Source organism: Agelaius tricolor, unplaced genomic scaffold (genome assembly GCF_023055355.1).
Source record: "Agelaius tricolor isolate 1412-34295 unplaced genomic scaffold, bAgeTri1.0.p SCAF_13, whole genome shotgun sequence".
Taxonomy (NCBI): Eukaryota; Metazoa; Chordata; class Aves; order Passeriformes; family Icteridae; genus Agelaius; species Agelaius tricolor.
The window spans coordinates 17,057,412-17,085,074 of record NW_027269273.1 but is presented as its reverse complement, the minus strand read 5'-3'; the positions used below and the strand labels follow the sequence as shown (position 1 = coordinate 17,085,074).

General features: G+C 38.3%; 1 protein-coding gene across 9 annotated transcripts in view; it reads right to left on the bottom strand.

Moving 5' to 3' along the window:
* The window catches only part of USP54 (ubiquitin specific peptidase 54), a 91,840-nt gene that overhangs the window by 21,820 nt on the left and 42,357 nt on the right, over positions 1 to 27,663 (bottom strand). For 8 of the 9 annotated variants that reach the window (XR_011681057.1, XR_011681056.1, XM_071438915.1 and 5 more), the window contains exons 2-11: positions 24,377 to 25,223; positions 21,658 to 21,750; positions 11,690 to 11,824; positions 10,452 to 10,565; positions 10,211 to 10,293; positions 8,243 to 8,348; positions 6,216 to 6,362; positions 4,721 to 4,870; positions 3,292 to 3,460; positions 1,880 to 2,050 (exon numbers count right to left, since the gene is read on the bottom strand). Coding sequence is in view for 7 of the 9 variants with exons in the window: in XM_071438915.1 (XP_071295016.1) it covers positions 1,880 to 2,050; positions 3,292 to 3,460; positions 4,721 to 4,870; positions 6,216 to 6,362; positions 8,243 to 8,348; positions 10,211 to 10,293; positions 10,452 to 10,565; positions 11,690 to 11,824; positions 21,658 to 21,750; positions 24,377 to 24,523 (1,315 nt within the window). In the remaining 2 variants the exon portion in view is untranslated. Of the gene's footprint in view, positions 1 to 1,879; positions 2,051 to 3,291; positions 3,461 to 4,720; positions 4,871 to 6,215; positions 6,363 to 8,242; positions 8,349 to 10,210; positions 10,294 to 10,451; positions 10,566 to 11,689; positions 11,825 to 18,396; positions 18,499 to 21,657; positions 21,751 to 24,376; positions 25,224 to 27,663 lie in introns of those variants that run through there. The other variant, XM_071438910.1, reaches the window with a different exon arrangement.

Genomic DNA, 27,663 nt, shown 5'->3' with positions numbered 1-27,663 from the left:
CAGCACAGGTGGGTAGGAGCAAAGAGAGGGCTTGTGCCCCACTCTTCTGCCCCCATTCTGAAGTACCCAGGAGCCTGAGGTCATGCAACCCAATGGTGGAGCTTCCCTGGAGGATGATGTGGGATAGGGTCCATAACTTTCTGGGCTGGAGTAGTGGGTAAATGGCCATTAAATGAAGAATCCTGCTCTTGCCCAGAATGATTCAGTTGACAGGTCAGTGTGGATGGCCTCTTTATAGCCCCACGGATCGCCATTTGATGACAGAGCAGTTGTATTAGTTGGTAGACTGACTTGTTTTGGAAAGGTAGTGGGTAGGTAACAAAAGAGGGGAAATGCCCAGACAAGTGGTTAGCTAAGGGGATGGACTGACTATGGCTAAGGCTGAATCAGGGAAGATAAGGACAACTGAATTTAGGTGGAGAAATGGGCTAAGCTGAAGGGAATAACACAGGATAGAATCAATAGGAGAAGAAAGAAAAAGAAAAGGACAAAGTCACTAAAAATGACAGAACAAAAGGTTACATGCTGAACTTCATGCTTACATGTTTGCGACCATCCCCCTTACTCTCCTTTTCTGCCAACTTCTGCATGGCAAGTTTTGCAGGCAGGAACCTAATCCAATAAACTCTGTGCCATTTTTGCAGACTATTTAAGAAGTATACCACAATCTCTTTCAATGTTGTCTTCTTTGTACACCAAAGACAAACATACATTTTGTTTCCACATCACTCAATTTCTGCTCCAACTTTCTTTTCTTTCTCACACCCTACCTAAGGCTATGACTGGTGCCTACAGCATTAAGTATTTGCTAAAACACTGGAAGGATTGTTGGGCTATCTTAACCTGTGTATTACAGTTACTCGGGCCTCTGATGAAGAATGAAAGAATACTAAATAAAATGAACTTGAAACATTTTTTTCAGATTTTGATGTACCATAGATTTTACAAATGAACCAATTACAATACAAAAGAGGAATAACTTTACAAAAAAAGGACAAAGCAGTCTGACAGCTTTGAAACTCTGGTGCAACCTAACAACTGCTGATTCTACTCTTAGGTCTTCTTAGAAAATCTATTTACGGCATATTAAGGTAACTTTTCAAACAGAAATAGCAGATCCTACTTCTGATGCTACCGAAGTCTGACCTTAACTTATGCACTACTTTTTTAGAAGTGATGTTAGAAATTACTGCATGCAGAAACAGGCTGACTGTGGACACTGGCCATCAATAATTGAGGAGATCAAGTCTTTAGACTTCCAGTTAACCTCTTTTCAACTAGGGAGTGTGAGGCACACTGTTCAGCTGCCCAAAGGAACATATATACAGACTGTCTTCTCACTGGATATTCCAGCTTAACTTGCTTCCATGGAACAGGCAGGAAATTGTCTTATGCTCCTCACTGGTGCGGTAAATACTACCAGCACTCACTTACACAAAGTCTTTAGTTCCCAAGTATGAGGGACTCTGGTGATGAAAGCACCTTTTCCAGACAGCTGCAACTCCTGAAACGAAGTAACTGCCCAGACACAAGTAAGTAGCTCACACAACAATTACCAAATCCTACAAAAGGGCCATGCAGACTCCAACTCACAGAATTATATAACAGAGCAGGCAGTATTGTGGATAACAGAAAAACAAATCTCTAAATGCTTGTCTGGCTAGACACAGGTCTACAGAAGCCAACAAGACTTTTAAATCATGGGGGTTTTTTTGTGAATGCCAACTGTTCATTACAAATCAAAAACTCAGGATATTAAACACTGTTTGCTATTCTATTACAGGTTGTGTGTATATATAGAGATATTTTCAACTAGAATCCACTGAAGTCATCTTATCTAGTGACAATGATCACACACAGATGTAATAGTATCTGCTACCTGTGTCCCTGCTGCTTTGTGAAGCGGCATCATTCTCCACATTGTAGATGACTGTCCCCTGGGAGTCAGAGGAGAAGTGACTGACCACAGACTCGTGGTGTGCCTGTTTGTACGGATAGCTGTCTGTAGAGGAATCTGTCCGGGTATCACTGGAGATGGAAGGTTCTCTCCCTGGAGAAAAAAGTAATGTCAAGGAAGCAATGTCAAATTTCAATCTTTTTCTGCTATTATAAAAGTCAAGAAAGACTAAGAAAAGAGAGCAGGGGCAACTATACAGAAGTTAACAGAAAAACAGAAGACCAAGATACCAACTCAGATTCAAGAACACCAGAGATTATGGGAAAAGTTTGCTCCTTTGGAAGCAGGGAGACAGTGTCATTCCTTCTAAAACCCCGTTTCTTTCTTCCTCTTTTATAAGTACAAGTTTATCAAATCTTTTTAATATGCAAAATTAAACTACATCCACAGTGCAAAGTACACATTACTACCATACTGAAATTATTGCTCATTTTCAACACTGTTGAAAATGTTGAGTGCAACTACAATATGAAACACTGCTTTGGAGAAAGCAAAAAAAAAATTATGCAAGTACAAAATATTAATAAGTGTAACAAGAACGTCATGTTATAATAACTCACAGGTTTTATCTACTACGACTCAAAAGCTATCTGGTATGAACTTTGTACTGAAATACTTTCATCTAAAGCAAAGTAACCTGCTCCTTCTCAAGAAGCCAGCATTGATCCCTACTGAAAAGTATGAAGCATCATGATTCAGTTTCAATACAGTAATACTTGAACTCATTAGTGGAGGTGAAAAGGGCAATCTCCTCCCTCCACTTTTCAGTGAATAAATTTAAAAAAAGAAATTAAAAGTAAAATCTAAACGGTTTGAAGACTATTGGTAATTTTACATATGTGATATATACATTCCTTAATACACAGGATATTAGTTTCATACTCATTTCTCCATAGAGACATTAAAAAAGAAAAAAATACAATAAAGAATGAAGTCATTCTTATGTTTAACTGCTGACCTTGAAGGCACTTTGTATTTTTGGTGAGAACATGCCCTGCAGTAAATGTCCTATTTAAGGAAGTCAGAAACTGCAGTTATTGAAGTCCTAAGTTAGTGTTCCTCTCTACATCCAAATCATACCAGGTCCTCCACTTCCCCCATCCCCCAATTTCTTTCTCCAAACTTTTTTGGTAAAAATTGCTATCCAAACAATCAACAGTCTTAGACCAAGAGTGAGGTTCACAGATAAAACACTGGAAATCCTCTTGAATTCTTGATCAGCTTTAACAAGCAACAAGGACCCCTGCTGACAATAATACACTCCAAAGAAGGAAAACATTTCACATGCCACATTTCAGGGTGAAGGTACAAGGCCCAGAGCCCACACTGCTTACCTGAGTCCTCACTGTCATAGCAAGTCCTGCTATATTGCTGTAAATCCACCTGAGGGGGCAAGTCTTGTGTTGACACTGGAGTTCCTCTTGGATCTGCATAGAGCAGCAGCAAAGGCTGATAGTGACCCTTAATGCACTTTGTCACAACATCTTTCCATTTTGGACCAATCTGAATTGACAACAAGAGAAAAAAAAAAAAAGAAAAAAAAAGAAAAGAAAAGAAAATTTAAGGTTTTCTGTCATCATTTCTCTAATAAGTTCTCTTTTCCCCCATCACAATTATTTCAGAGTTTGATTTTCTACTGACATACTTTAACTCTTTTATAGCCAGCATTGACCTGGACTCAGCAAGAAAGCTCCTGAGCCAACCTAATTAAAATCCAGGTATTCATCATCCTATGGCTAAATTGATTACAATTCCTGCTAAAAATACAACTACAAAAATAGTCATTCCCTTTCAGATTTTTTTCCATAAAAAACTTTTCATCCTCTGGGATGTTCTAACTTTGCATCAACCAAAAAGCAGAAGAATTTTTAATGAACAAAATGAACAATAAAAGATACCAATACAGTACATTCAAGTCAAAGCTAAATACTTCAGGTGTGCAAATCTTTCTGCTGTGACAGAACCTCTGCAAGCACTGATAGGCCAGGCAAGTAATTCACATAGTAATACTAATCTCACAGGTTTCACCTGACAGACTGAACATTTACTCCAACAAATTTGCTCCTTATGTGAGTATTCTACTAAAGCACTGCAGTACCTATCCTTGCAAATTTTTCTGCTAAGAAGTACGTCTGAATATATGCATTAAGAGGTTTTCACTCATTGAGACTGTGTTTGGCATGACTACAGGAGAAAATTTTCCTCTCTCACCTTTGTGATTCCATGACTAGAAGGAAAAAAGGAGAGTGGCATCAATAATGCCAAACAATCTAATGGGTTATAATGTCCTGCCAAGATCCCAGCACTGGTGGCTTTAATGTCAAGGACCTCATGCTTGGTGAAAAGGCTAAAAAAAGCACTAACAGAAGAGCGGAAAATTTGTTGTTGGCAGCAAGCACTAGGGAAGACTGGCATGTAGACACTCAAGCAGAGTTCAACAACAGGCACTAAATAGCTATACTGCTTGTCAGCAAGGGAAAGAGATGGGTGTTAGCTGTATATGCACAAGCAACTGTACATTTTCAAACAACAGCATAAAAACAAGACTGGGAGCCAAGAGAACAGAACTAAGAATAGGGCTTCTGAGATTTCTGGTATGCTTTTTTAAAAAATATTTCACTTTGCTGAGAAAAAAGGAGGAACAAATTTGTGAGTGGAAAACCAGCAAAAAACCCTCTCAAAATCTGTAGAAAATAGAATGGATTTACACACAAGCAGCTAACAAATTTCCCAAAGAGTGTTTTCCTAAACATTTTTTCTCACCTCTTTGACATGAGCATCATCAAAGTACATCCATTTGCGGATTTTAGTCTGGAAGAAGAAGGTTGAATAGTGTTTTCCATAGTAACAGATCATTCCCACCAAATACAGCTCCGAGTGTTTTGCTCTGTCATCAGTTACTCTGAAGAAGAGCTTCAAGAAGGGAGGTAAGAAAAAGAGAAGGAGAAATTAATAAAGTGCTCAGAATTTTACATACTGCTTTATATTCAAAGACCTCAAAGTACTATAGAGAGGTGTCAGGCTTTTATTTCAAAAGATAGAGAAAACAAGGCAATAAGTAATCATGCAGCGTTTAAGCACACTCAGAGACACAGACCAGAAATGGACTCTGACCAACTCATGAGATGCTCATAAATTGAGTTAGACTTGGAGTGTGTGTACACTTGAAGGAAGACATTTACAACAATGTTAAAATACATGTTACATAATTTGAATGCGGTTCTATTCTGAAAAGTTGTATTCTGTGTCATGCTTGCTGATTATACCAAATACTGTTTAAAACATTCATTCCTTTTTGCAGAAACAAGGTGGTTTGGACAGTAAACAGCTGGCATTTATTCTGACTTGAGCAAGGGCTATCCAGAATATAGATGGACCAATTTATGATGCTAACACATAAAAGATCAACTGAAGACATCAGCAGATCAAGAGAATTCAGCACACAGGAAAAAAAAATCTTTTCTATTAATTGAATTTTGTTAATTTGAATTGCACAGGTCTCATGTTTTAGTGCATTACTGCTTTACTACACAAAGACCACACTGTTTTATAACCACATTTCCATCAGCTCACACTGATTCTGGTAGATTGTGCACTGGAAAATGCTTTTTTTCTTTAAACATCATGTGTATTTATATATTAACTATTTTATGTAGTATCTCAATGCTACAATAAGACAGAGCTACAGTTTGGTACACCAATAATTCAGCTCTAATGCATCAGTTAATGCAGAATAAGTGAATCCTCCAGGGAATCCTATTTAATTCAGTCTGACATTCAATCACACAGTGCCAGTCACCATCTCTTAGAGACTGTTCAGTCACAAATAACTCTTCAGTGTAATGACCACACATTTCACCAAAAAGAGGAGCTAAAGGTAAAAAAAAAAAAAAAAAAAAAACAACAAAAAACCCAAAGACCACTAAATCACATTTTGTCTTCAAAATAAATAGAAAAAAATTTCTTTAAAATGAAAGAGCACATATGTATTTTTATAGAAATAGCAGATCCAGAATTTCCTTTCACTTGAAAGTATTTTTGCAGTTTCAGACATTTCAGAAACTCAAGAATATAGAATTCACAGGTTTTTCTGAGGCTTTCAGAGACAGGTCAGATCCTTGGTTCTGCCCTCTATTCCTCTTTTTATGGACACCAAAAAGGTGAAGCTGGTGACTTTATATTTTTCTCCATTTGCTACTGTAGACTACCACGAAAAAGACAGCCTTTGTAAGTAGTGCCAAAATAAAAAAAAACTCACATCTCCCAGTTTAAGGCAAGTTCCCAGACTGTGAATCACATCCTCAGCCAGATCAGAATGGTCTGAGTCCCAAACCAAGCCAATGGTGATGATCTGTGGCGAGTTCATCAGCACACGACGAATACGGATCTTTTCCCCACAGTTACTCTGAGCATATAAATAAAACAAGACACTGAATTTAATTCTTCACTTATTATAATGTTAGGGCAAGGCACTAACAAGTATAAGTCTCAGAATTACAGCTTCCAAAGAGGAGGTGGTGAAACACAGCAGATATGCTCAGTGCCAAGGTAGGAGCTTCTCATGTCATAGATGAGATGTGCTATCAAGACTATCCTGCATTCTCAAGCTTTGAAGTGAACACTGCCAATCCTTCCTCCTGCTATTGATAATGATTAAAACATAAGAGCACAAAATCAAGCTTATTTAGAAAAAGATAAGCAAACATACATGGAAGATCCTAGTAACATTCTTAGGAATTGGACAGAAAGGTCAATTTTGATCAGAAGCTCAGATTAAAAATTGTATGTACACAGACTGGTGCTTTATATGACAATGTCAGGAAAAATTTTCTGCTTTGCTGTTAAATTTGAGTGTTTCTATAGGGTACCTCAAATATCCCATCTTAGACAGTATAGCTAAGTCTGTATTTGTATAAATATGAGAACAGTAATCGAAAGATGAGATTAAGAGTTGTTTTAATAACTCAAAGGAGTTCTACAATTCTTATTTCCTGTTTTGATTTTCTTCCCATTTTTTACTTTTTAAATAAGTACCAGTGCACTTTGCAGGGGAGGGGGGTGTCAATGATGCAATGGAGTGGGGGGGGGGAACTTGACAAAAGCTATGATGAAATCCATTCACAACATTCCTTTTTTCCCTGCGGCACATCACAATGGTACCCCTAGAAAATTGTAAGAAAAAACCATTTTCGTACTGAGAATCATTTCTCTTGCCTACAGAGTCCAGTTTCACAACTGGATATAATAATTTCTGACACTAAAACCAGGGAAGATATCACAAAGTGCTTCTTACACACAGCAATCTAGAAAATTTCATCAGAATTTCAGTCCCAAACATCATTAAGAGACAAAAATGAAAAATTGAAAAAAAAAAAACTGCAGAGGACTCTGATGTTTAAATGTAGATATGAGGTCTTAACATTAGGATGACTTTTTTCACATGTATTTTGAAAGGTTCTTTTAAAGTACAAGCAATTCTGTTTATTACCTCCCAACCTATCTTACTCTCAAATTGACTTCTTTGCTTCAGCATTTTCAGCATGACAGCAGGAACACGGCATCCTGATAGAAAACTCCCTTACCATAACTTTGAGGCCACACTTAGCTACACCTCAATAGAAATTGTTTTTGAGTATAAAAAGAAAGGAGCAGCAAATGCTGGTATGCAATTTTATTCAACTGATTATTTCACAGTCAAAGAGCAGTTTGCCCTCACCAAGAATGTCTTTCTATTAAATTTCACATTCTTTGGTTATTAAATAGATGGACTCATATGCACCTTTTAAATGACAATAAAATATCTTAATTTCTTTTACTTAGATAAGTACGCCACTACTTGCCAATATTAAAAAGTATATATTTCAATGGAGACTTTTACTGAAGGTTTCAGAGTTATAAACTGGGAGGGGAGCCAGGTATAAAATGGAAATACTTACACTGGCCCCAGGGACCAGGTACACAAGGCCTCATGTTAAAGGTAATGCACCTAACAGTAGCATTATATGAAGCAGCAACTCTGCAGCTGTTTCCTGCCCTACCTATTAATCAATATGTAAAAAAAGTTTGATGATAACTCTTTTTGCATATTTATTAAAAGGCAGAACAAGATACTGAACTCTTATTTTAGAAATCTAGCACTTATGCTATACGTAAAAAATAAGCACCTATTCTTGTTTTAATGCTTGTGGCTAGTCAAAGCAGCACCCATCATCACTAAATTTTCCCTTCCTTCACTAAGTACCTGAGACACTGAATTCACACCCAAAGAGAACCAAGACTACTCACTGGACAGTTTCTCAGGTCCCCCATGGTGCTGGCATTCTGCAGCAGCTCTCCAAACATATCTGGAGTTGGCTTCTCCCGCCTCTCCAGCATACAAATAGCTTGATTGCTTCAGTATAGACAAAGCATGGAAAACAAAAGTTTAATAATAAAACCACAAACCCACACTAATCTAGTATACATTTCACCTAAATTTTTTATTAAATTAAGAAACTTAAAATACAGAACACTTTTTATATTTAACATTGTAGTACAGAAAAAAACCCACATAGTTAATTGTGAATTACCACATCTTCCACAAAAATACTGCATAAAGAAAACAAGTAGAACTGAAAACAGAAATAGATTGCTTGGTTTAAATTTTGTATCTTAAAAGAAAATTTAAGCAATTGATAAATACTTGGTTTCAAAATGAAATATTTGCTTCAAAATGTGCCTCCTTCAATAAGCACAATTATAGTAAAGTAGCACAGAAAGGCACATTCTGAATAAAATTACAAACAAAAAATAGCACGGTACCCAATTTATTTCACTGTCCAAATTCAAAGAAAGATATGTACACAAGAGTATTAGTGCTCAAAGCATGTTCCAGCTTAAAATGGTTTCAGAGATGAATAAACATATTAGTATGTATTTGTATTTCTAAAATAATGCATGACTTAAGATTTACTGTGATATTTCCTAAAAAATACTGAACACCATTTACATAACTATTTTGCCCTTTTTCTAATAAATAATATTCTGATATACAGTGCCTGCTGGAACCTAATGAAAATCTGCAGCTTGATCGAACAGCAGGCATCAGCCACAAGGGGGATGCTTTACAGTACTCTTGCTACACAGGTTAAGTGGTACCTTTTAGGAGATCTGCATGTGAAGAGCAACTAGCAGTCTTCATGACAATTTTTTCTGTAACTATAGATATCACTGTAACTACGTCTCTCACATGCCAGACATAAAACAAAGAAAAGTTCTAATCCCAATAAAGATTTCAAGACTGAAACAAATAACAGATTCCTGCCTTAATCAGATTTAAAAGCCTTCTAACCGAGCAGCCATATACTCAAAGAAGACTTGCCCAGCATTAATTCAAACAATCTGCTACAGACTTCATGCTCAAGCTCTGTGCAGCACCTTTAAAGAAAGGTCACAGTGACCAGGGGAGTTCCCCCATAACTAGATTAAACAGGAGCTATATATTCGTCCAAGTAAAGAGGATTTGAGAACTACAGGCTGGTCAGTCTCACTCCACCACCTGGGGCCATGACAGACTAAATCAATCCCCTTGGAAATCAACCCTATGCATGTGAAGGATAAGGTGACTCAGGGCAGTCAGCACAGATTTACCAAGGGCAAACCATGTCTCCAGTGAGAACTTCCCTTTCTGCAACTTCCCCTAGTTACTGAGGAACTGTCCTGGTCACCATGAAGGAGGAAAAAAACCTTTCAGTTCAGAACTGGAACAGGCAGCCCAGAGAAGTCATGGAATTTTTGTCCTTTAGGCACTTTCAAAACTCAGCTACACACAACCCCAAGCAGCCTGATTTAGCTTTGAAGTTTGTCCTGCTTTAAACAGGAGGTTGGAGTAGATGTCCAAAGATTCTTTTGAATGTAATTTTTTTGTTGTTTTACTTATCTGTCTTCTTAAATCACCTGCTCAGACATTAAAGTATTTCAAAATGTACATGAGTCCTCGCTACTACAGTTGTCAAGATTCAGAATCATTAACAAGCAGACACACTGATCCATGCCTAAACTACCATCTTCTGCTTCACTAAATCCTCGTGTTCTTTATCAGAGTTATCAAAGCTCTGCCAACTTTGAACAAATCATGTTCTAGGCATTTAATCAATGAAGATCATAAAGATCCAACTGCAATACCAGGGTCGGAGGAGGAAAAAAAAGAAAGAAAAAAGTGGGGGGGGGAGCAGAGGGTAGAGGGGGGGGATACCTGTGAAAAACTCAACTCACCAGAGTGAAGTTGTGGAAATATAATGTACCATCTGGATGAAAGGTAATGGGTCAGAGGTGGCACCACAGCTGGTACAAACACACTAAAGAAAAGAAAACATAATACATTGACAAGATTACCAGGTATTTCCACTGCAACACTTCTGCCTGTACGTTTCTTTACTGTGGCAATGCATGTTTTAGGTGAAAACATAAAACTTGAGAACTGGCCCTTGGCATAAAGCACATATCTTTACCTCACCTGTTCAAATAAAGTCATTGCAAACTTCTGGTGGGAAACACAATGTGGTGCAGTGCAAATGTCTTCCTTTGTCTCATCTGCAATGTGGAAGTGAATTCGCATTAACAGGTTTTCCTAGCCAAAGGAAAAAAGGAAAAAATGCGTTAGATAATTTCAACTGCAGACAAAAGCTAAGATACAAATCACAAAAGCATGCCAGATGCAATAATGTTAAAGACAGAAGGCTCCTGCGAATTCATGAAAGTTACTTCAGAAACAAAGAAGTTAGTATTTCTTGGATAAAAAAAGGAAATGGCCTCCACTTCTGATTTGAAATGCTGGATCAGGTAACCATTTATTTTATTTAATAGCACTGCTGAAGACTCTGCTGCTGATTTTTCTGTCCAGTTCTCAAGCATCCATGGATATGACCAAATGTAACACAGTACCTATGCAGTTTTAAAAGTCACTGGATTGACACTAACTTCTCATCAACACAAAATAAATCAACTTCTGCATTCCATGAGAGCTTTGAAATTTGCCACATCAACTATATTCTATCAAAAAGGGGGAGAACTAATAAATGAAGAGGCAGACTAAATTCTGTATGAAACAAAAGGACTGAACATTTCCTAGATATTAATTCATACAACTGCATCTCTTTTAAAGTATCCAGGAATCCTTGTCCCAAGACCACCTCTCCTCCCACTGTTGCCAACATTAATCTGTGGGTGCCAGAATCTCTTGACAACTCTTCCAGCAGAACACTTTTCACTAACACTACTAGCTGCCTGGGTGGTTTATAGGCCTGCAATAAACAGGTCAAGATTAATTACATGGCAAAACAGCTCTAACATTGTACAACTTCCCTTGAAAAATTTTCCTGTGGAAATGCAATTTCAGAAAAACTGGCAAACAAAATGTCCTTTCACCCTTTTGAGGAGATCCTTAAAACTAGAATCTTGGATCATTCTTTTAGTGCAATTTTTTCATAATTCACATCTAAAGCACACTGTAGAGGGCAAGCAGTTCACATGCAAAAGAAACTGTAAAAACTATTACCAATGCTATTACCATTTCCAAATCATTAGTCTGGGGATCCCTCTGTGCACTTTTCCAGGCCAGACATGCTAAGTCTGTTGCAATTTGGGGAAAGAAGAAATAGTGGGGAAAAAAATTAAGGGGAAAAAAAATCAGGGAAGATTGGGTAGTGGTGGGCCACATCTCTGCCTGTCAAACCACCTTTCAGTTATACTCACAAAACATTCAGCAGCATCATCCATGATGCCCAGCTGGAAGCGTTGCTCATCCTGAAATGTCTTTGCAAGAGCAGTGCGCAGGGCATCAGAAGGCAGTACCTTCTCACTGCTACATTGAAACTGGTTGAATATACCCTAGCAAAAAACCAGAAAGATAGTTAAGTTACTGTATTTTTCAAAATATGACTCAATTTATCTGAAAATAAACAGCAAACATTTAAGTTGTTTGAATCCTGCAACACACAGATACTTGTACAGTACACAGACTACAAGAACAAATCCCAGGAGTTCCTCCTTTGAAATAATACGCACCTTTGTGCATTTCTTCCTTTTCTTTCACAGATACAAGGGAGGGTTAGGAATTTAGGATAAAAATTCCCTCAGTGTCAATCCCTCCTGGATCTATTTGTCTTTCTCCAAATCTGATTCCTGAAGCAATGAACACCAAAACATTGTGCTTTTTACTTCCATCTCTCCCTCTCCATTTAACTTTCTCACCTCCAGTTTACCCATACCACCTTGTTACCTCTTTTAAGCAATTCTTTCCAAACATCTCTAGCCCTTAAACAGCCACAACTTGATACTTGCACACTTTAAGAAATTTGCCCTTCCTAAGTCCAAGTGGGTAAGAATTAGATGATTTTTGTATCAGTATGCAGGAGGGAAAAGGCATGATGTGAATAGGAATAGCAGTTCCCATGTACAGCCAGCTGTTCATTTGCTGCCATAAACCTGCATTTTCATAACTGTAACTCACACATCACCTGGGTAACAACCATTTGCAAGGAGGAGTAGTTCTAAGAAGACACATTATTTTGTGAAATGTAAGTTATATGCATGGAAATTCTGTACATATTCCCAACTGATTAAACACCCACATTTATTTTGTGTGCTTGCGTGCACATGTGTGTGAAATATCCAAAACATCATCTGAACAGTTAACTTTCACTGTGCCCTTCCTACAAAAACAGGAAAATAATTCTGTATGCAAGATCCTCAGTCTAAGTAAAAAACTTCTAGTCCTTATTTTAATACAAGACAACTCTCCATCACCACTGTGCTCTACTTTCTACCTCATTTCATATGACAAGCAACCATCTTCATCAGTGTCAATCTCAAAATTCTGCCTGTCCTTTCCTATAAAACTGTCCTCATGATTTCTCTAAAGACTGTGGAAAAGCTCAATTCATACTGCAAGAGAGGAAAAAGGAATCACCAGTCTGCTTTTCTGCATTTTAAACTTAGTAAGATGAGGAAAAAAAAAAAATCAAACTGTTTTGCCTGCTTGATATTCTTTCAAATCTATATTAATCTGCAGTGATTCACAATTCATGTAGCACTTCTTCCTTTAATTACAGAAACCTTCTCCCCAACACACTTAGGATCTACAGTAATTGGAAGTCATCTAAATCTTTCTCTCCTTTAACTATTTTTACTTGTTTCTCATCAGGAAATGGGAAGGTAAGCTGGGAGGTTTGCCAAATGGTATAATCTTGTCTGTTTTGAGGAAGCTGGAAAAAGTGCCAAGCACAGCTGTCACTGCACAGGCAGTGAACCACCCTCCACGCCCCTGCCATTTCTGCCCATAGGAATGGTACAATTTATAGTGCTGACATAATCTAAAATAGATGTAATATGCCTATATCTCTTTACTGCAACTTTTATTTTGGTGGTCCTCAAGGTGCTCATTGATGGAAAATAGCCCATTGTGTTGAAGCTCACAGCTCTTCTATTATTGCCTTTATTAGAGTATCACAGAATCATGAGAAAAGGGTAATGAAAAGAAAGCCATGAGGCAGTATTATACTTCAGGAACTACAGACAATACCCCCCTCAGTTATCTTCTATATATACATACACAAAACAGAAACAACAACAAAGTCTCTGCACTTAAACTTGATTGCTATTTCTGTCACTCTGATAACTGAGCAAGTTTCATGTTTCATTAGTGAATTTTCTCATTTCAGTGACCCTTAAAAAAAAAAAAGGCAGTGAAACACAACTCCACCCTGCTTCACATTTTGCATTAAATCATTTAAGAGCACTCCAAAATATTCACAACTGTGCTTCAGAAATGTGTTTATTCTATTTATTCAATCTCACTTCATAGATCTGAGACTTGTCTAGCAACTGGTCAACAACCTCACTGCTGTGAGCTGATGGGCAGGATCTGGTTTGCTTCAATGAGAGCCCTGAAATGGCTTTGCACTCCTGAGGGGTGAGAAACAATGCAGGCTCTAAATTAGGTAAAAGGAGAAGCAAACAAGGAAGCTGGAACTCTTCTTTTAAACTTCCATCTTTAAAGAAACAGTATACTTACCATGGAACACAAAATAATTAAGCAATGTCAATTCTGTGAAGAATGCAAAAATCAGGATGTAACAGATCCCAATATTACATGGAAGAATGCTTCCTCAAATTTGTAATGACATAGCACACAATGGTATATAGTCCTATTCAGATTACAAAAGAGGAACAAAAACTTAAAACCAGTGAGTAATTGTGCAATTTAATTAAATAAAGATCAAATCTTATTATGGTATTGGACAATCCAGTTTAGAGCACATTGGAACCTAGTGCTTGTAGGAAGTCCCAAAAGCACCTCAAATGGAGTCAAAAGTACTCTGAACACAGGGGAGTTTGGTTTTTCTTAGGTTTCAGTCACCGGGGTTGGACTGGGGTTTTGGGGATGGAGATGGGGTTTGTTTGGGTTAATTCCCCTTTCTTTTCAAGATAGGTTCTTTGCTCCCCTTCAGAACAAGTCTATCTTGTCTCTCAACCTTAGACGGACAGGTGTGGCATTTCCTGCAATTTCATCACTTCAGATTATCTAAGTCAGATATCCCTCCTTAATTTAAGGTCTTGCCTGTGAGCAATACTGTTAAGTGCTCAAACATTGGTTCCCTCCACAGGTATGGAAGCCAGCTGGGTGCAGACCACGAAAGCATTCATTCTTCCCCAGGAGTTCTCATGGCACCTTTCTTCCAAAGGACTATGGAACATGAGAACTTCATAAATGAAACATTCAAACTTCATTCTCCTCCAAAAACTTCTTCAACTTCTTCTGAAACTGAAGATGATGGAAATCCCATCAGCGTACTCATGGCACTGATGATCTCTTTCAATGACTACATTCCAACACAAATGAGAAGTGGCAACAGTAAGAATGAACACTGCCAGAAGCCCCATGAAAATGCAAAGTTTCTTCTATTTTACCCGTTTTCAGTAACTAAAATCAAGGAGGCGATACAAAAAATAATTAGCTTAACATAAAATCTAAGAATTATTAATACTGTATTAATAGCAGTACTTTGACTTCTACACTGAGGAAATGGTTCTTGGCATGTTGGTCAGTCTACAAGCTAAGACAGAACAGTGTGAGCAAGGGATTTTTCAGATAGTAAGTCTGTGTTCTGGTTATACTGCATTCCTATGAGAGGTCTATATGTAAAAGAAGCCCATCTCCCTTCACATCCCCTTCCCTACAGCTATTCTTAAGTCTGGAAATGCTAGCAGAGAATAAAATTAGGAAGTGCATGTGCTTTTTAAGACCAATAAATTCGCTAAGTCCATCTAGTTGCATATAGTCCTTCCCCTAACACTAACATCAACTCCCAACTACATTATCTTTCACCAGCTTGCTCTCAGATGGGTCCAAACCTGGAACTTCCTTAACCGTCTTACACTATCAATTGTAGGGCCTCACTCCATTTTTTTACTATTCAGAAGGCTTTTTCATAGTTTTTAAACTGAAGGCTTCATGTCCTTTCTACTACTACACAGCTGGGCCTCTGTTACACATCAGAACAAAGCCTTGCAGTCGGTGGGCTTCCAAAATAATGTCCTCCACTTTGGGAACTGTGGGAGTAGGGATCAGTATGAACTTCCTAGATGTACATTGATCAAGGATCAAATAAAGAAAAACAACCTAAGTTTTGAGAAAAGGTATATTTATCATACAGCTCTTCAAGAAACCTTGAAGATATTTCAGAACACTAAAATTCACATGCATGATCATAAACCAAGTTTTTTTCACCTGGTTTATTGATTAAAGATAAAAAGTATTCTTTTAGGTAATCCATGGGCTTGACAGGCATTCTTGGGAGTTCTTTTAAAGATCTGAAAGTTGCAATAACTGCAAACCCCCTCCTATCACTTACAAGATCTACTCCCAATTATCCTTAATAATGTTTGGAATCAACTTCCTCCGTAGGAAAGAAGTGTTCCATTTATTTGGGGTAAACTGACATCTGCAGTGTGTAACTAACCATAGTGATGAAACAAACCAAACTTGATACACATTCACATGTGACTTTCTAATCAAGCACGCAAAAGTAGGCTGACATAAGGATAAATTGATGGGTGAAGACAACAGGGAACAGCTACTGAATCAGAACAGTGTTTATGCACTGTAATTTTGAGTTGTGTCCTTGGCAGCTTTCTGGGAACTAACCCTTCCAGAATTATATAGAAGCTTCTTCTGTATAGGTGTATCACTGCAGCCCTAGTGGTATGGTATTTCAAAGAACAAAACATGTTCCCCTCACCTTAGTATTCCCTACACTAATCAATTGTTTCTGGGTTTTGGTGATGGGATTTTTGTTTGCATCATTTTTTAAGCTTTCTCTCCATTTCAGTAGCATGCCTTTCTCACCCTGTTCAGTGCACCTTTTTTCTTGCCTGTAGTACCTAATCTCTCATTCAGAACATGACACTCTCCCACTGAAGCTTCATACTCAGTACAATAACCTGTTTCAAATGGCTGCTAAAAATAATTTTTCTCCTATCCAAACACAACACTCTCATACCAACAGTATTTTCACTAGCTCAATTTCTTCCCCACATTTCCTCGTGTTATATTTGCCTTCAAGGTTGCAACAAATTCTATGTCTATTTGGTTTTGTGTCTTTTGATCTCTTTTCAAACTTCTAAGTCTGGTGACAATCAACCTAGATTTCCATTCATTCCCTTCTTTTTATGTATCTTCCAATTGTACTCACACTGTACCCTGAATATTAAGATCAGGTCCCCAGTAGAGACTATCAAGTCAGGCACTTCTGGCTACTACCAAAATCAAGTAAAAATACTACTTTCCACAAGTCTTGTTTAGGAAGGTGGCAGGAAAAGAAATTCAAATCATAGAATGTGCACATCTACTAGGTAACAATTCATTAACTGCTTGATCAAGATCAAAGCAGCCAATTGTTATTTGGAAGCTTCAATTACCAGTTTATTAACTCAGGGAACTGTACTTGCTGCTAGTTTATTTGGCAGGCAGTTAACTGCAAGTGCCAACTGATGGAAAACATTCAAACAATAAAAGTAATTATGTTATGTGTTTTGATGACTATTTTACCTGAAATACTACTGTCATTAGAAAAAGAGCATAAAAAAGAGGATGTAGTCTTTGCAACCAACTTATTATGGTCTCAACCACATGATGAACATTTCATAATAAATCACTCAATTTCAAGCAAGTGACTCATGAGAACCAACTGTAGTCATTCCACTTTTTTAAAGTGCTGTAAAACCCTACTGTTCTCCATTTTCATCTTAAACAACATCATCTCTACACAGAAAATTCACATTCTTCCTGCTTTTGTTGCACATGACAAAACAACAGAAAAGACCAGCCCTATTCGAATGTATCAATCAATAGAACATTCTTCTTTGTGACCTACAAAAAACACTCTGTCCCATATCCTGGCACTATGGAGCTCTCAGTACAATCCCTGGAAGGAGAACAAACTCTGTGGCATGCTCAGTACAGTGGACGGATTTCCCCCTTCCTACCCTCTTCCAGCTGTGATAAACACCAAAGCAAAGTCATGCTGAAAAAAAAAGGAAAATAAACCAAATCATAGTAGACTTCATCATAAATAATAAATCAAAAAGCTGTTCAAGTGTTATGGCAGGCAAACCACATAGTGGTAAGGACAGCTTGTGTATTGAAAAAAATACTTAAATAATGCCACATTTTAAGGGGCAGTGTTTGGGGTTCCAGCACTGAGTCTGCAACTCTCCCTTTTTATAGCTGTTGATGCAAGGTAACTTCCAAATAACCAAGGAATGCATATCTGGAATGATTTCAAGGTTCATTTTCTAGCTACATAAACACAGTCAGGGAGCACATCAAGTTTTAAAATGACTTCAAGAATTTGTGAAATGGAAGTCTTCAACACAGTACAAAAATAAAATGTGATTTGATCAGGTATGACATCACTGTCCTGTGATCCCATATTTGAAATTACAAGTAATATTTAGAGAGCTAACTGAGCAATTACAGTAAATACAGTGCATGACATCCAAATTCCTAGAAACAGTTGCAACAAGCCAAGAAAGTGTGGAAAAAATACAACTTCTTCAGTGTTATTCCATGGCTAAATTTAGCTTAGAGAAGACTATCTTCCTCTAGAGCCAAAAGGAAGAGGATGTCACCTTCAGAGCAACATTTCAGAGCAGGAGAAGAGCATGAAGCATCTCTATACAACACAGATGGTGTCAGGGATGCTGTGAAAGGACCCTGAAGTGAAGTGGGGGAGCATGACGTAGCTCCTCCCCACAAGTACTGTCCCTTTCCCAGGCCAGGCTGGAATTTGAACATGCCAGCATGCTCTGAAGAAGGGTAAACATGTCCTGCCTCCACCTTGCTTGGTCTGGACAAGTGTTTTGGGCAGATCCACCTGACAGCATGCAAGGCTAATTACCTCTCCCCAGACCCTAATAGGAGATTTTCGCATGGTATAGAGCTCCAAATTCTGGTGTTCCCACTGGATCCAGCCACTTCTTCTCCCTCATCTTAGCAAAGCCTAAGGCAAGATTCAAGAAAAAGAGGATGTCAAAGACCTGGAGGCTAATCCAGCATTACTCTGGCAGGACAATAGTTAAAGGCTTCCAGAGCAGAAAGGAGAGCTGGGGCAGGGGAAGAGATGGGCACAGAAGGGAGGGGATGACCCTGCTGCCCTGGAACACAAAACATGCTCTTGGTGATGCTTGCAGTATTAGGTGTACATTAAGCACATAATCCCACTTGTCTTATAGAAGTTTACACATAACATGTACCAGACAGACTTTTACAGGAGCAAGAAAATAGAGCAATTTGAAAACACTGATCCAGAGGGCAGCAGAGAACGAGTAAACACCTTGAACAGCCCTTTTCCCCCGTCTACTGCCTGCTTAAGGAGAACATGAAGATGAATGTGACCATCTCCATGGTTTGGGGCTGTCCCTTGTGAATATCCCTACCTTTTCAGCTGCTTTTAAGCAAGACAGCTTACATTTCTGGTGCCCAGAGGTTTTTTAGGGGTTGAGGGGAGGTTTGCACCCCCAATTTCACTTAGAGTCAAGTGACAGCCCTTATAACTCACCTTTATAACGGTATTTGACTTGATAGCAACTCAAAAAGGGGGAGGGGGGAATTTTCAAATACTTATGAACACACATCAACATTTTACACAAGATAATAAAAGTGAAAGCTTGGCACAATATTACCCAGAGAAAGAGTTTCTGGAACAGGCTTTGGTACGATGCACAGCAATGTCCCATGAAGAACAGACTGCACATAGAGTAGATGCTAACTTTTTGATTTGGATCCACTTGGAAGCTATTTACTTTTTTAAGTTTCATAAGTAATGAAACTGCCCACTTTCATAAATAATTGTCTGGGTAATTCTTCAATTGCTTATGTGATCTTTAGAGTTTTTGTGAGCTCTAGGAATTCTGCACACAACCAGACACAAGTTTCCCAAAATGTGCAAAAGAGGATTTGGTGCAATATTATTGTTTTATTGGAAATTAAGGGTTGTAACAAGTGCCACCTAGGAACACTATTGCTGAGAACTTCAGGTAAAAAAAAAAAGCCAAACAAAACCAAAAACACACACACATAAAATCTTGGCAGGTATCTGAGAGTGAAGAAACAGCAGCAAATTTTTCAAAAGCTGCTTATTAAAAAATAAACACACGGCTGCATGCATAGAATTTGTGAATTCCGCCACACCACCTGTCATTTCCTAGTTTTATAATAGCACACTACACAATTCAAGACATCAAAAACAGGGATTTTACCAACAAAACTGAACATTATTTGACCCAATGTCTGCTTTTAGTACATATATTTCAGAGATCCTGTCATTTTCCAGTTTTCCTGTAGTGCTTTCCCTCTCCCACCAGTACTGCTAATCCACATGCATCTTTGTCTGCAGCTCATCTTTCAAGATCAGTAACACAAAGGTTCATCCTCTCCTTTTTCCTGCAATATTCTTTCACATCCCTCTCCCTCTTTTTCAGTATTCTCTACAGAAAGACTTTTAACTATTATCATAATATTAAAACCTGGACTCTAGTGCAGAGTTGGGAGTCTACTTTCATTCATGGCAGAACCTGTCTGATCTCCTGGTATTTCCTTGATCATGTTTTTCAGTTAAACCCCAGAAGAGCAAAAGCTTACATTCATGGTAAATTCCTAAATCCTTTTCTTTCTGACCTCATCTTGGCTAACAAAGAATACCAACAAGCACTTGACATTACTCAAGGGCATGATCCAAAAAATACCTTTAAATTATCCCACTGAACTTAATGAACTCAAACCAGATCATGACTAAGTCTTGTCATTCCCCTTTAAGGAAGGGGATATATTTAATATTCCATCTTTTCTGTGTCTGAAGAGCTGTATCTCACTTTGGATGCACTACCTTGCTCCTAACCCACTGTTACATCCTCTTCTGATGATACTGGTGTAAATATCATCCTGTCTCATCATTTCAATAGATATGTCATGAGACAAATTTCCCCTCAAAAACAGAAAAATTCTCTCACTTCATGCCTTAATAGTCTCCCCTTTAGTGTTCATTTGCCAGGAAAAACTCCTCAACAACAGCCCAAAAGCTCCCTACATAATTCATTTCAAGCCTGTCTCTACCAGAGCACCTGTGACGTTACTTAACAGCAGCAAGACAGCTGTTGTATCATAAATATTGCCTGGGAACGTCAGATGATCTTAATTTAACCCTGCACTCTCTATTTTACCATTTTTATAAGACATGGTGTCTGCCATTTTTATTACTGTACATAGAATTCATGACACAAATTCTCTACAATTAGTTTATATATTTAGGTGGATTTCACAACACACTTGTGATCAAAGAAGATGTTTAAGTCTCAAGCTCAGAAAGGAAAATCACTGCTCAGGAAGATTAAAGCTAGGTTATTTTCATCATGTTTGCATCATATACATTTCTCCCACAAAAAGCCAGGGGTTTGAGCTAGCAAAATTTAGAAAGGGGGTCACAAAAAACCTCAAGAATGCAACAAATTAATTGATAGAGACAAACAGAGACACAGGATTGCACAATTTACTCAAGTACATAACAATACTCAAAATCAGAGCTAGCATCTAGATCTTACTGTCCAGGCAGCCTCTATGACAGTCAGTTATTGGATCTGCAGCTACAAACAGAATTGATGTTTTTTAAAACAGAGACTACAAAGAGCTGAGCCATTTAATGCAGACATCAATATTTACAGTAGAAAATAGCCTTTTAGTCTTACATAATCAACAGTTTTGAACTGTTTGAAGAAAGGCTTAGCTAAATGGCCTTCCCTATCCTGACATTTAAAGTAACTCTGAAGGGAAAGGTAAATGGTGATGAGCACACTGACTGCATACAGTATTGTATTTGTATACCAAATGATAAATCAGAAGAAATAAAGCAAACTTGTATTTTACTGCCTGAACTAATGGAGACTCACAATGACCTGCACGCCATTAAGAAGAGTCCTTCTGACTGAAACTTTACCAACACATTTGAACACATTTTAGAAACTGGATCCTGGACCACTAGGTATCACATTTACCTTGTTTTCACATATTTTCAGGTGCAAGTTTGATTATAAATATTAATTAAATATCATAAATATTTCTGCTCAAATTTTAAAAGAATGGTTTTCAATGCATTTCTAACTTTTACCTTAAGAGCACAGAAGATGCAAGAATCACCCATACATTTGTGCGTTGTGATCTGCCGGAAACTGCGGCGAAAAATGTCCAGGTGCCACAGAACCTGAAACAGAAAAGGGGGCACAGCCAATTTTATGAATATATAACATAAAATATTGCATAAGCTTCTAATTAAACTGCATATGCTGAATAATCCAAGAAGTATACCAATGTCAGCAGTGATCACCTTCAAAGGGATGCCTTTTATCTAACTGCAAGTTGACGTTTTCAACTCTCTTCTTCAGCTGTAACCTTCACATGCTAATTTACAGTATGACCTTCCTCTGAATTTCTTGCCTTATGCTTTTAGATTAGAAAACTCACTTCTCCATCCATGTGGCAGTGCTGGCTTAAACAGCACCTGCTCTGACTGCTCTGCTGTGCTGGCACCAGGGCCGGCCACTGGGCAACTGCACCATGAGGCTGAGCAGAGCTGCTGAGGACACCCCCTGGACTGCTGGGGATGAAACTCTTCCTTTCTTCCAATCCCACACAGCTTTCTTGTTCTGAGCAGAAAGCCCGGATTACGGAAACAGAGCACCAACAGCATATACATAAACGAGTCCGTGGAGAGGAAACAGCAGAATGCTAAAATCCGTTATGCCCAATATTATCACTACTAAGTGTCCTGACAGGCCATGATTACTAACCCTAGCCTGTTAGGGCAGTTACAGCTTTCTCTCAGGAGAATTATGGTGGTAATACCAGCTGTGTGACTAGGTAGGGTCATAGCACAGAAAAGCAAGCGGGTTTTCACATGTTCTGCTAGCAACAGTGAGAGGTGACATCTGCTCTAACAGCACCATGGTTTTTTATTCTTCAGCTTTACCACTAAACCTGTACACTCTTGGGAAATTATTCAAATTTGTATCTATAAAATAGCAACAATATCCACCTCTGAGGTGTTCTACAGTGGGCTCTTTATGTATAAATGTGGTCAGGACTGGCTATTTCAGCTCAAACTACCATTCCTGCAAACTTCAGTCACCAGCCTTCCTGAAGGCAGAAGTCTGCACTGAAAGAAGCCCTGACCTAAATCACGTCCTACCAGGTTCCGGACAGAGCAGCAAGGTCCAAGCTGACATGTGACTGGCTAAATGCTTCATTAGCACAAACAGAGGAACCACACTTCTTATTTCTGATGAATTTGCCTCAAGTAATTGCCTAGAAAAAATTTAGCACCCTGGCAAAATTTGTGCTGGTTTCAAGAAGTGTTTTCAACTGGAACGATTTGTTATTTAAACCATACTAATATGTAATATTCAGTAAACACAATTTTAAATATAATCTATAAGTTTCCCAAAAATTCATAATTGCCAGGGCTATGGTTATACTCAAACTATCCCTGTACTTAAGGGCCTGGGAGGAAATATAAGCCTTGAAAACATTTGATTACACACAAACATTCCTGAAGAACTACTGCAGACTTTAGAAAATGACAAAAAATCATATTTAGGAATGAGTCCAATTTTTTTATGTAACTCCCTTTGGAGTTTAGCTTGAATGTTTAGAGAAAATCGTAAGAGTGAGGAGCAGGAAACATTCAAGAGCATTTCAGACTAAGTGTTAAAAAATTAAGATATATGCCAGAAGTATGTATTTTATGAAATGATTACCACCTTGCCTTTTCTTTTAAATTCAGCTCTGATTTTAAGTACTTTCAGTATCCTGTCTCTCTTCAGCTTTAGAAGAAAAGGGTTTCTGCAGCAGATTAAAGACCAGGTCATATGCTTTCATCTTCATGTATGGTATGCAGCTGGTATTAAGATCTACTTAGTCCAGACCTAGGTTCACTAACTCAAAATTAGGAAGCAGCTGGTCATTACACCTTACAGCTTAATAAAGGTAATTGATACAGAATATCACTAGAAACTTCTCTTTGCCCTGTCATTCCTAACATATTAAGCCTATTGAGGGTCATAGTTATACAAATATGTATTATTTGCACTAGGGGTATATGGAAGCCTGAAGTTAGTTGAGAACCTGGTTGTGCCCATGGAAAAAAAAAACTAAACAGAAGTCAAACCTACAGTGATACAGTCTGTTCTGCACAGACAAGTCATATGAAGGGACGGAAACCGATGTGAAGGGGTTTTAAGCCCTGCTGCCAAAATGACTGAACCTCAACCATCAGATATTCAAAGCATCTAAGTGGTTACAACACCTCTATAGCAGCCATTCCACTCCACTGAATGTGGTACCAGAAAAGGTTTTTCTTCTAACTCTTCTTAATCAAAAGGCAAACACTTAGTCATTTAAACTAAGCTACAAAGCAGCAGCCAGAAAGAAAATTGAACTACATAAAATGGATCTTGTATAGTTATTATCAAACCTTGACTAGTTCAACAAAGAAGTTTACTTTTAAGGAGCATGCATTCTGCAAGCTATGCAATATCCTATTATTTTTAAATACATTTTCTTTGTATATTTTTAGCTTTGGTTGACATTCTACAAGCTTACACAAACAAGACATTCAAGTAAATGATGACTGTGTAAATGCTATTGAATTCACTAGGAAAACCTGAAAATTAAAAAGCTCAAACTCAATCTGCTTTTCCAAATGTAGCTTTATTCTATCTAGGCCCACCAACAGTCATGTACTCTAGTTTGGCTATATTGCACAGTGCCTAGGAAAATACTGCAAGAGACAGAGGGCAAAACAAGAAACATTCTTTATTCTGTGCTCTTACCTGTAGCGCACTATTCAGGAAGCAACTGTTCTGTCCTGGTTCATTGCTGAGACCTTTACTGGGTGCTATGGAGGTGGTATTTCGTGGAGTAAACATGCCCTGTACATTGCCCCGACCCACAGAAAAGTAATTTCTTTTCCAAGACATCTTCCAGTTTCAGCTGCAGAAAATGCAGGTTTAGGCTGGCAGAATATTTGACTTGATCAGATGCTTCTTTTCAAAAAATTTGAAACTGCAACAACACCCAGTCTTCCTTAAAATATAGTTTAAACAGTATTTATCCTTTTGCCAGGACTCAAGGAGCTTGCTTCTTTTAAATCCAGCCTGGGATGCTATTCTTCATTTGCTGCTTATGCATGCAAAAACCTCCTTTAAAAGCAGCCACATAGAACATTTGCAAAGGGATTGAATCCATGGTTGTGCAAGTTCATGTTAAGCTGCTTCTCCCTTTTCCAAATAGGCAGCAACTTCAGAGAACAAATGGCAAATCAAGGAGGTCCCAGACTCAAGACGAGAAAAACAACAACTTCCTCCCACACCCCCAAAAACACAGCTTCTGTAATCCTTCTATAATCCTCCAGAAGAACACGGGAAAAATCCAATTAGTAGGGGTGCAAAGAAACCAAAACACAACCTTGGCAGCTCTCTTTCAGTTACATGTATCTTGGGTGATGAAAGAGACATTAGCCTCACAGGGGAAAAAGAAGTAACTCCAGAACTTGAGAGCGAAGAGCTCTAAAGAAGCGAGACGTCTCCGACACAGCTCTTCTAATTCTGCATGCAATCTTTAGAAACTTCTTCTCCCGATCCTCCTTTTGCAATCGGAATGCCCAGCCGTGCCAGAAAGCTTGAGAGAGAAAAATAATCAAAGGCTTGCGTCATTTAATTACTCTTGGTTTTGTGGTGTTCTGCCAAGACCAGTGTTGCCTCACCTCCCACAATACACTGAATCTTCAGAGACAAAGCAAAAAATATAAATGTTCCTCCACCCAAAAAATAAAAATATGGAAAAGAACAGAGGATTCTGAGAAAAGCATGTAACAGCAAGGAAGTTTGGAGTACGTTGGCAAGGTTAAGAAGGAAACTAGATTAAAAAAATAAACCACAACATTCAAGTAAACCCCATGGCAGTAGTCAAACATATCCTTTACAATCTTGTAGTGCTTTTTTTTTTTTTAATAATATCTTATTCATTCAAACAGTTACATGAGATTTGTGGTTCTATGAACACATGCTAGCACGTTCTCCACCCTAGAACTGGGATTTTGCACTGAACATGGAAGCCACAAGGCTCATCCCTGACTCAGCAACACACTGCATTCTCCAGGGGACAAAAGTCTCCAAATTTCCTTCATCTGAAACTATGTGTACCTCTACTTAATCTAGGTACATGGAATATATGATGTCTTATAAAAGGCACGGAAACAGGAACGACAAGATTCATGACAACATATCTTTTTTTAAATTCTCTTAAGTGTAGTCCACCTATATTTAAAGAAACTTGCATAGTATCTTCCAGGGACATTCCCAATGACATCTAAAATTCTACCAATTTTGATACACATAACAATTGAAATTACCTATTAGGGCTAGTATGAGCAAGATAACTCTAATCCAAATGTATTTAAGTATTAACTGCAGCATGAAGTCACTACCAAATAGACATATGTAGAGGTTTGTACATCAGCAAAAATTAACTGAGAGTATAATACCCTACAAAGATATCCTGGGTATCTCTGAAGGCATGTTCTTCATCTTCCACACAATTATAAATTCTTCATCTCCTGTCAAAACACACAGAACTTCCTAAATACCTCCAAATGTGTTACAGCAGCCTAACACATTCCCTTCTAGTAATACTTCATTTGTATTTCTGTTAAACTCATTCTACAAATATTAATGAAGTCTCAGCATTGCTGTAAGGCAGGCAAATATCTTCTCACAGATGAGTAGTCCTGGTTGCCAGTGTGCCATGCAAAATTTCAGACATGCTTGCAAGCCTGCAGGCACAGACCATTGCCGTGCCCGTCACACAACATTCCTGAATGCTGAACTTACACAGGAATCATTTCAAAGCAATTTCAGCCACAGCTCCCTTTCTTTGCTCAACCCCTTAATGAACCATGAGCCAATCATACTGTGTGAGCTACTGAGGGATCAATTTAGGGATCTCTGTAAAGCAACACTACTTGCAATAGGTGCAGTGGCTAAGACTGTGTGTCACAGACAGAGCAATGCTGAGTGTAACAAACTGAGACAGGCAGGCTCTGTGCTTCCTCACAAAAACCACTGAGCCAAACACCTGGTCTTCTTTCCAAGCACCTACCAAAAAAAAAACCCCAAACAATTCAAAACATGCTCAAGACACACAGCTAAGAGCTGCACCTATTCAGTGGACTTCAAGTTCAAAACACAACTCTGCTCTCAAAATGGCCTGTAAAACTAACTTTTGAACAATTTCTGAGCAAAGCTACAGGTATGACAAAGTGATTACATTTTTTTAGTTTATTTTTATTGTTTTGGAGCAAAATTCAGGACTAGAGGCTTTGCAGTTCTGCCATTGCAGCAAGACTAATTCAAACTGGCCTGAATCCTTACAGTAGCCATGTAAGCTTAGTACCTGCACTGCTTCTGCTCAGGCTTAGCAGAACTGACTTCTTACCATCATGACTGCTCACAGGAGCACATCCAGTTTGCTCATTTGGCTACATGGCCTTTGCAAAGCTAAGAACAAGCAAATAACACTTAAGCTGGTAACCACCCAGTTAGGACAAAACCAGATCTCCAGATCACAGCTTTGCACTCTGCCAACCTTGATAAAACTTGCCAGTGCCATACAACTCCTCATATTAAATAAACATTATACAAATGCTTTAATAAGGAGTAAATAAAATAATAATAGATAACATATAATAAAAAAATCCAACCCAACATTGTAGATCTTGCTTTGTAGCAGCTTCCTTTGGGAAGGCAGGAGGGCTCCCAGCCACAGAGACAGGCATGGGGCATCACTGCAGCAACACAGCCCCAGAGCAAAGCTGGCCATGGTTCAGCATACAATTCTGGCCTGAGGAAACCAGAGTCTGTCCTTTGACAGCAGAGCACAACACTCTACAAGATGTACCACAGAAGATAGCAAGACCCTGTTTATCCCCATATTCCCTTGCTAAATCAATCACACAGAAACATAACATCTCAAGTTGCATCCTATATTCTCTGGCAAGGGCTCACTATCATTGTTCATTTTTGGGGGTGAGGAGGAGGGGTGTGTGGAATGTAACACCCCT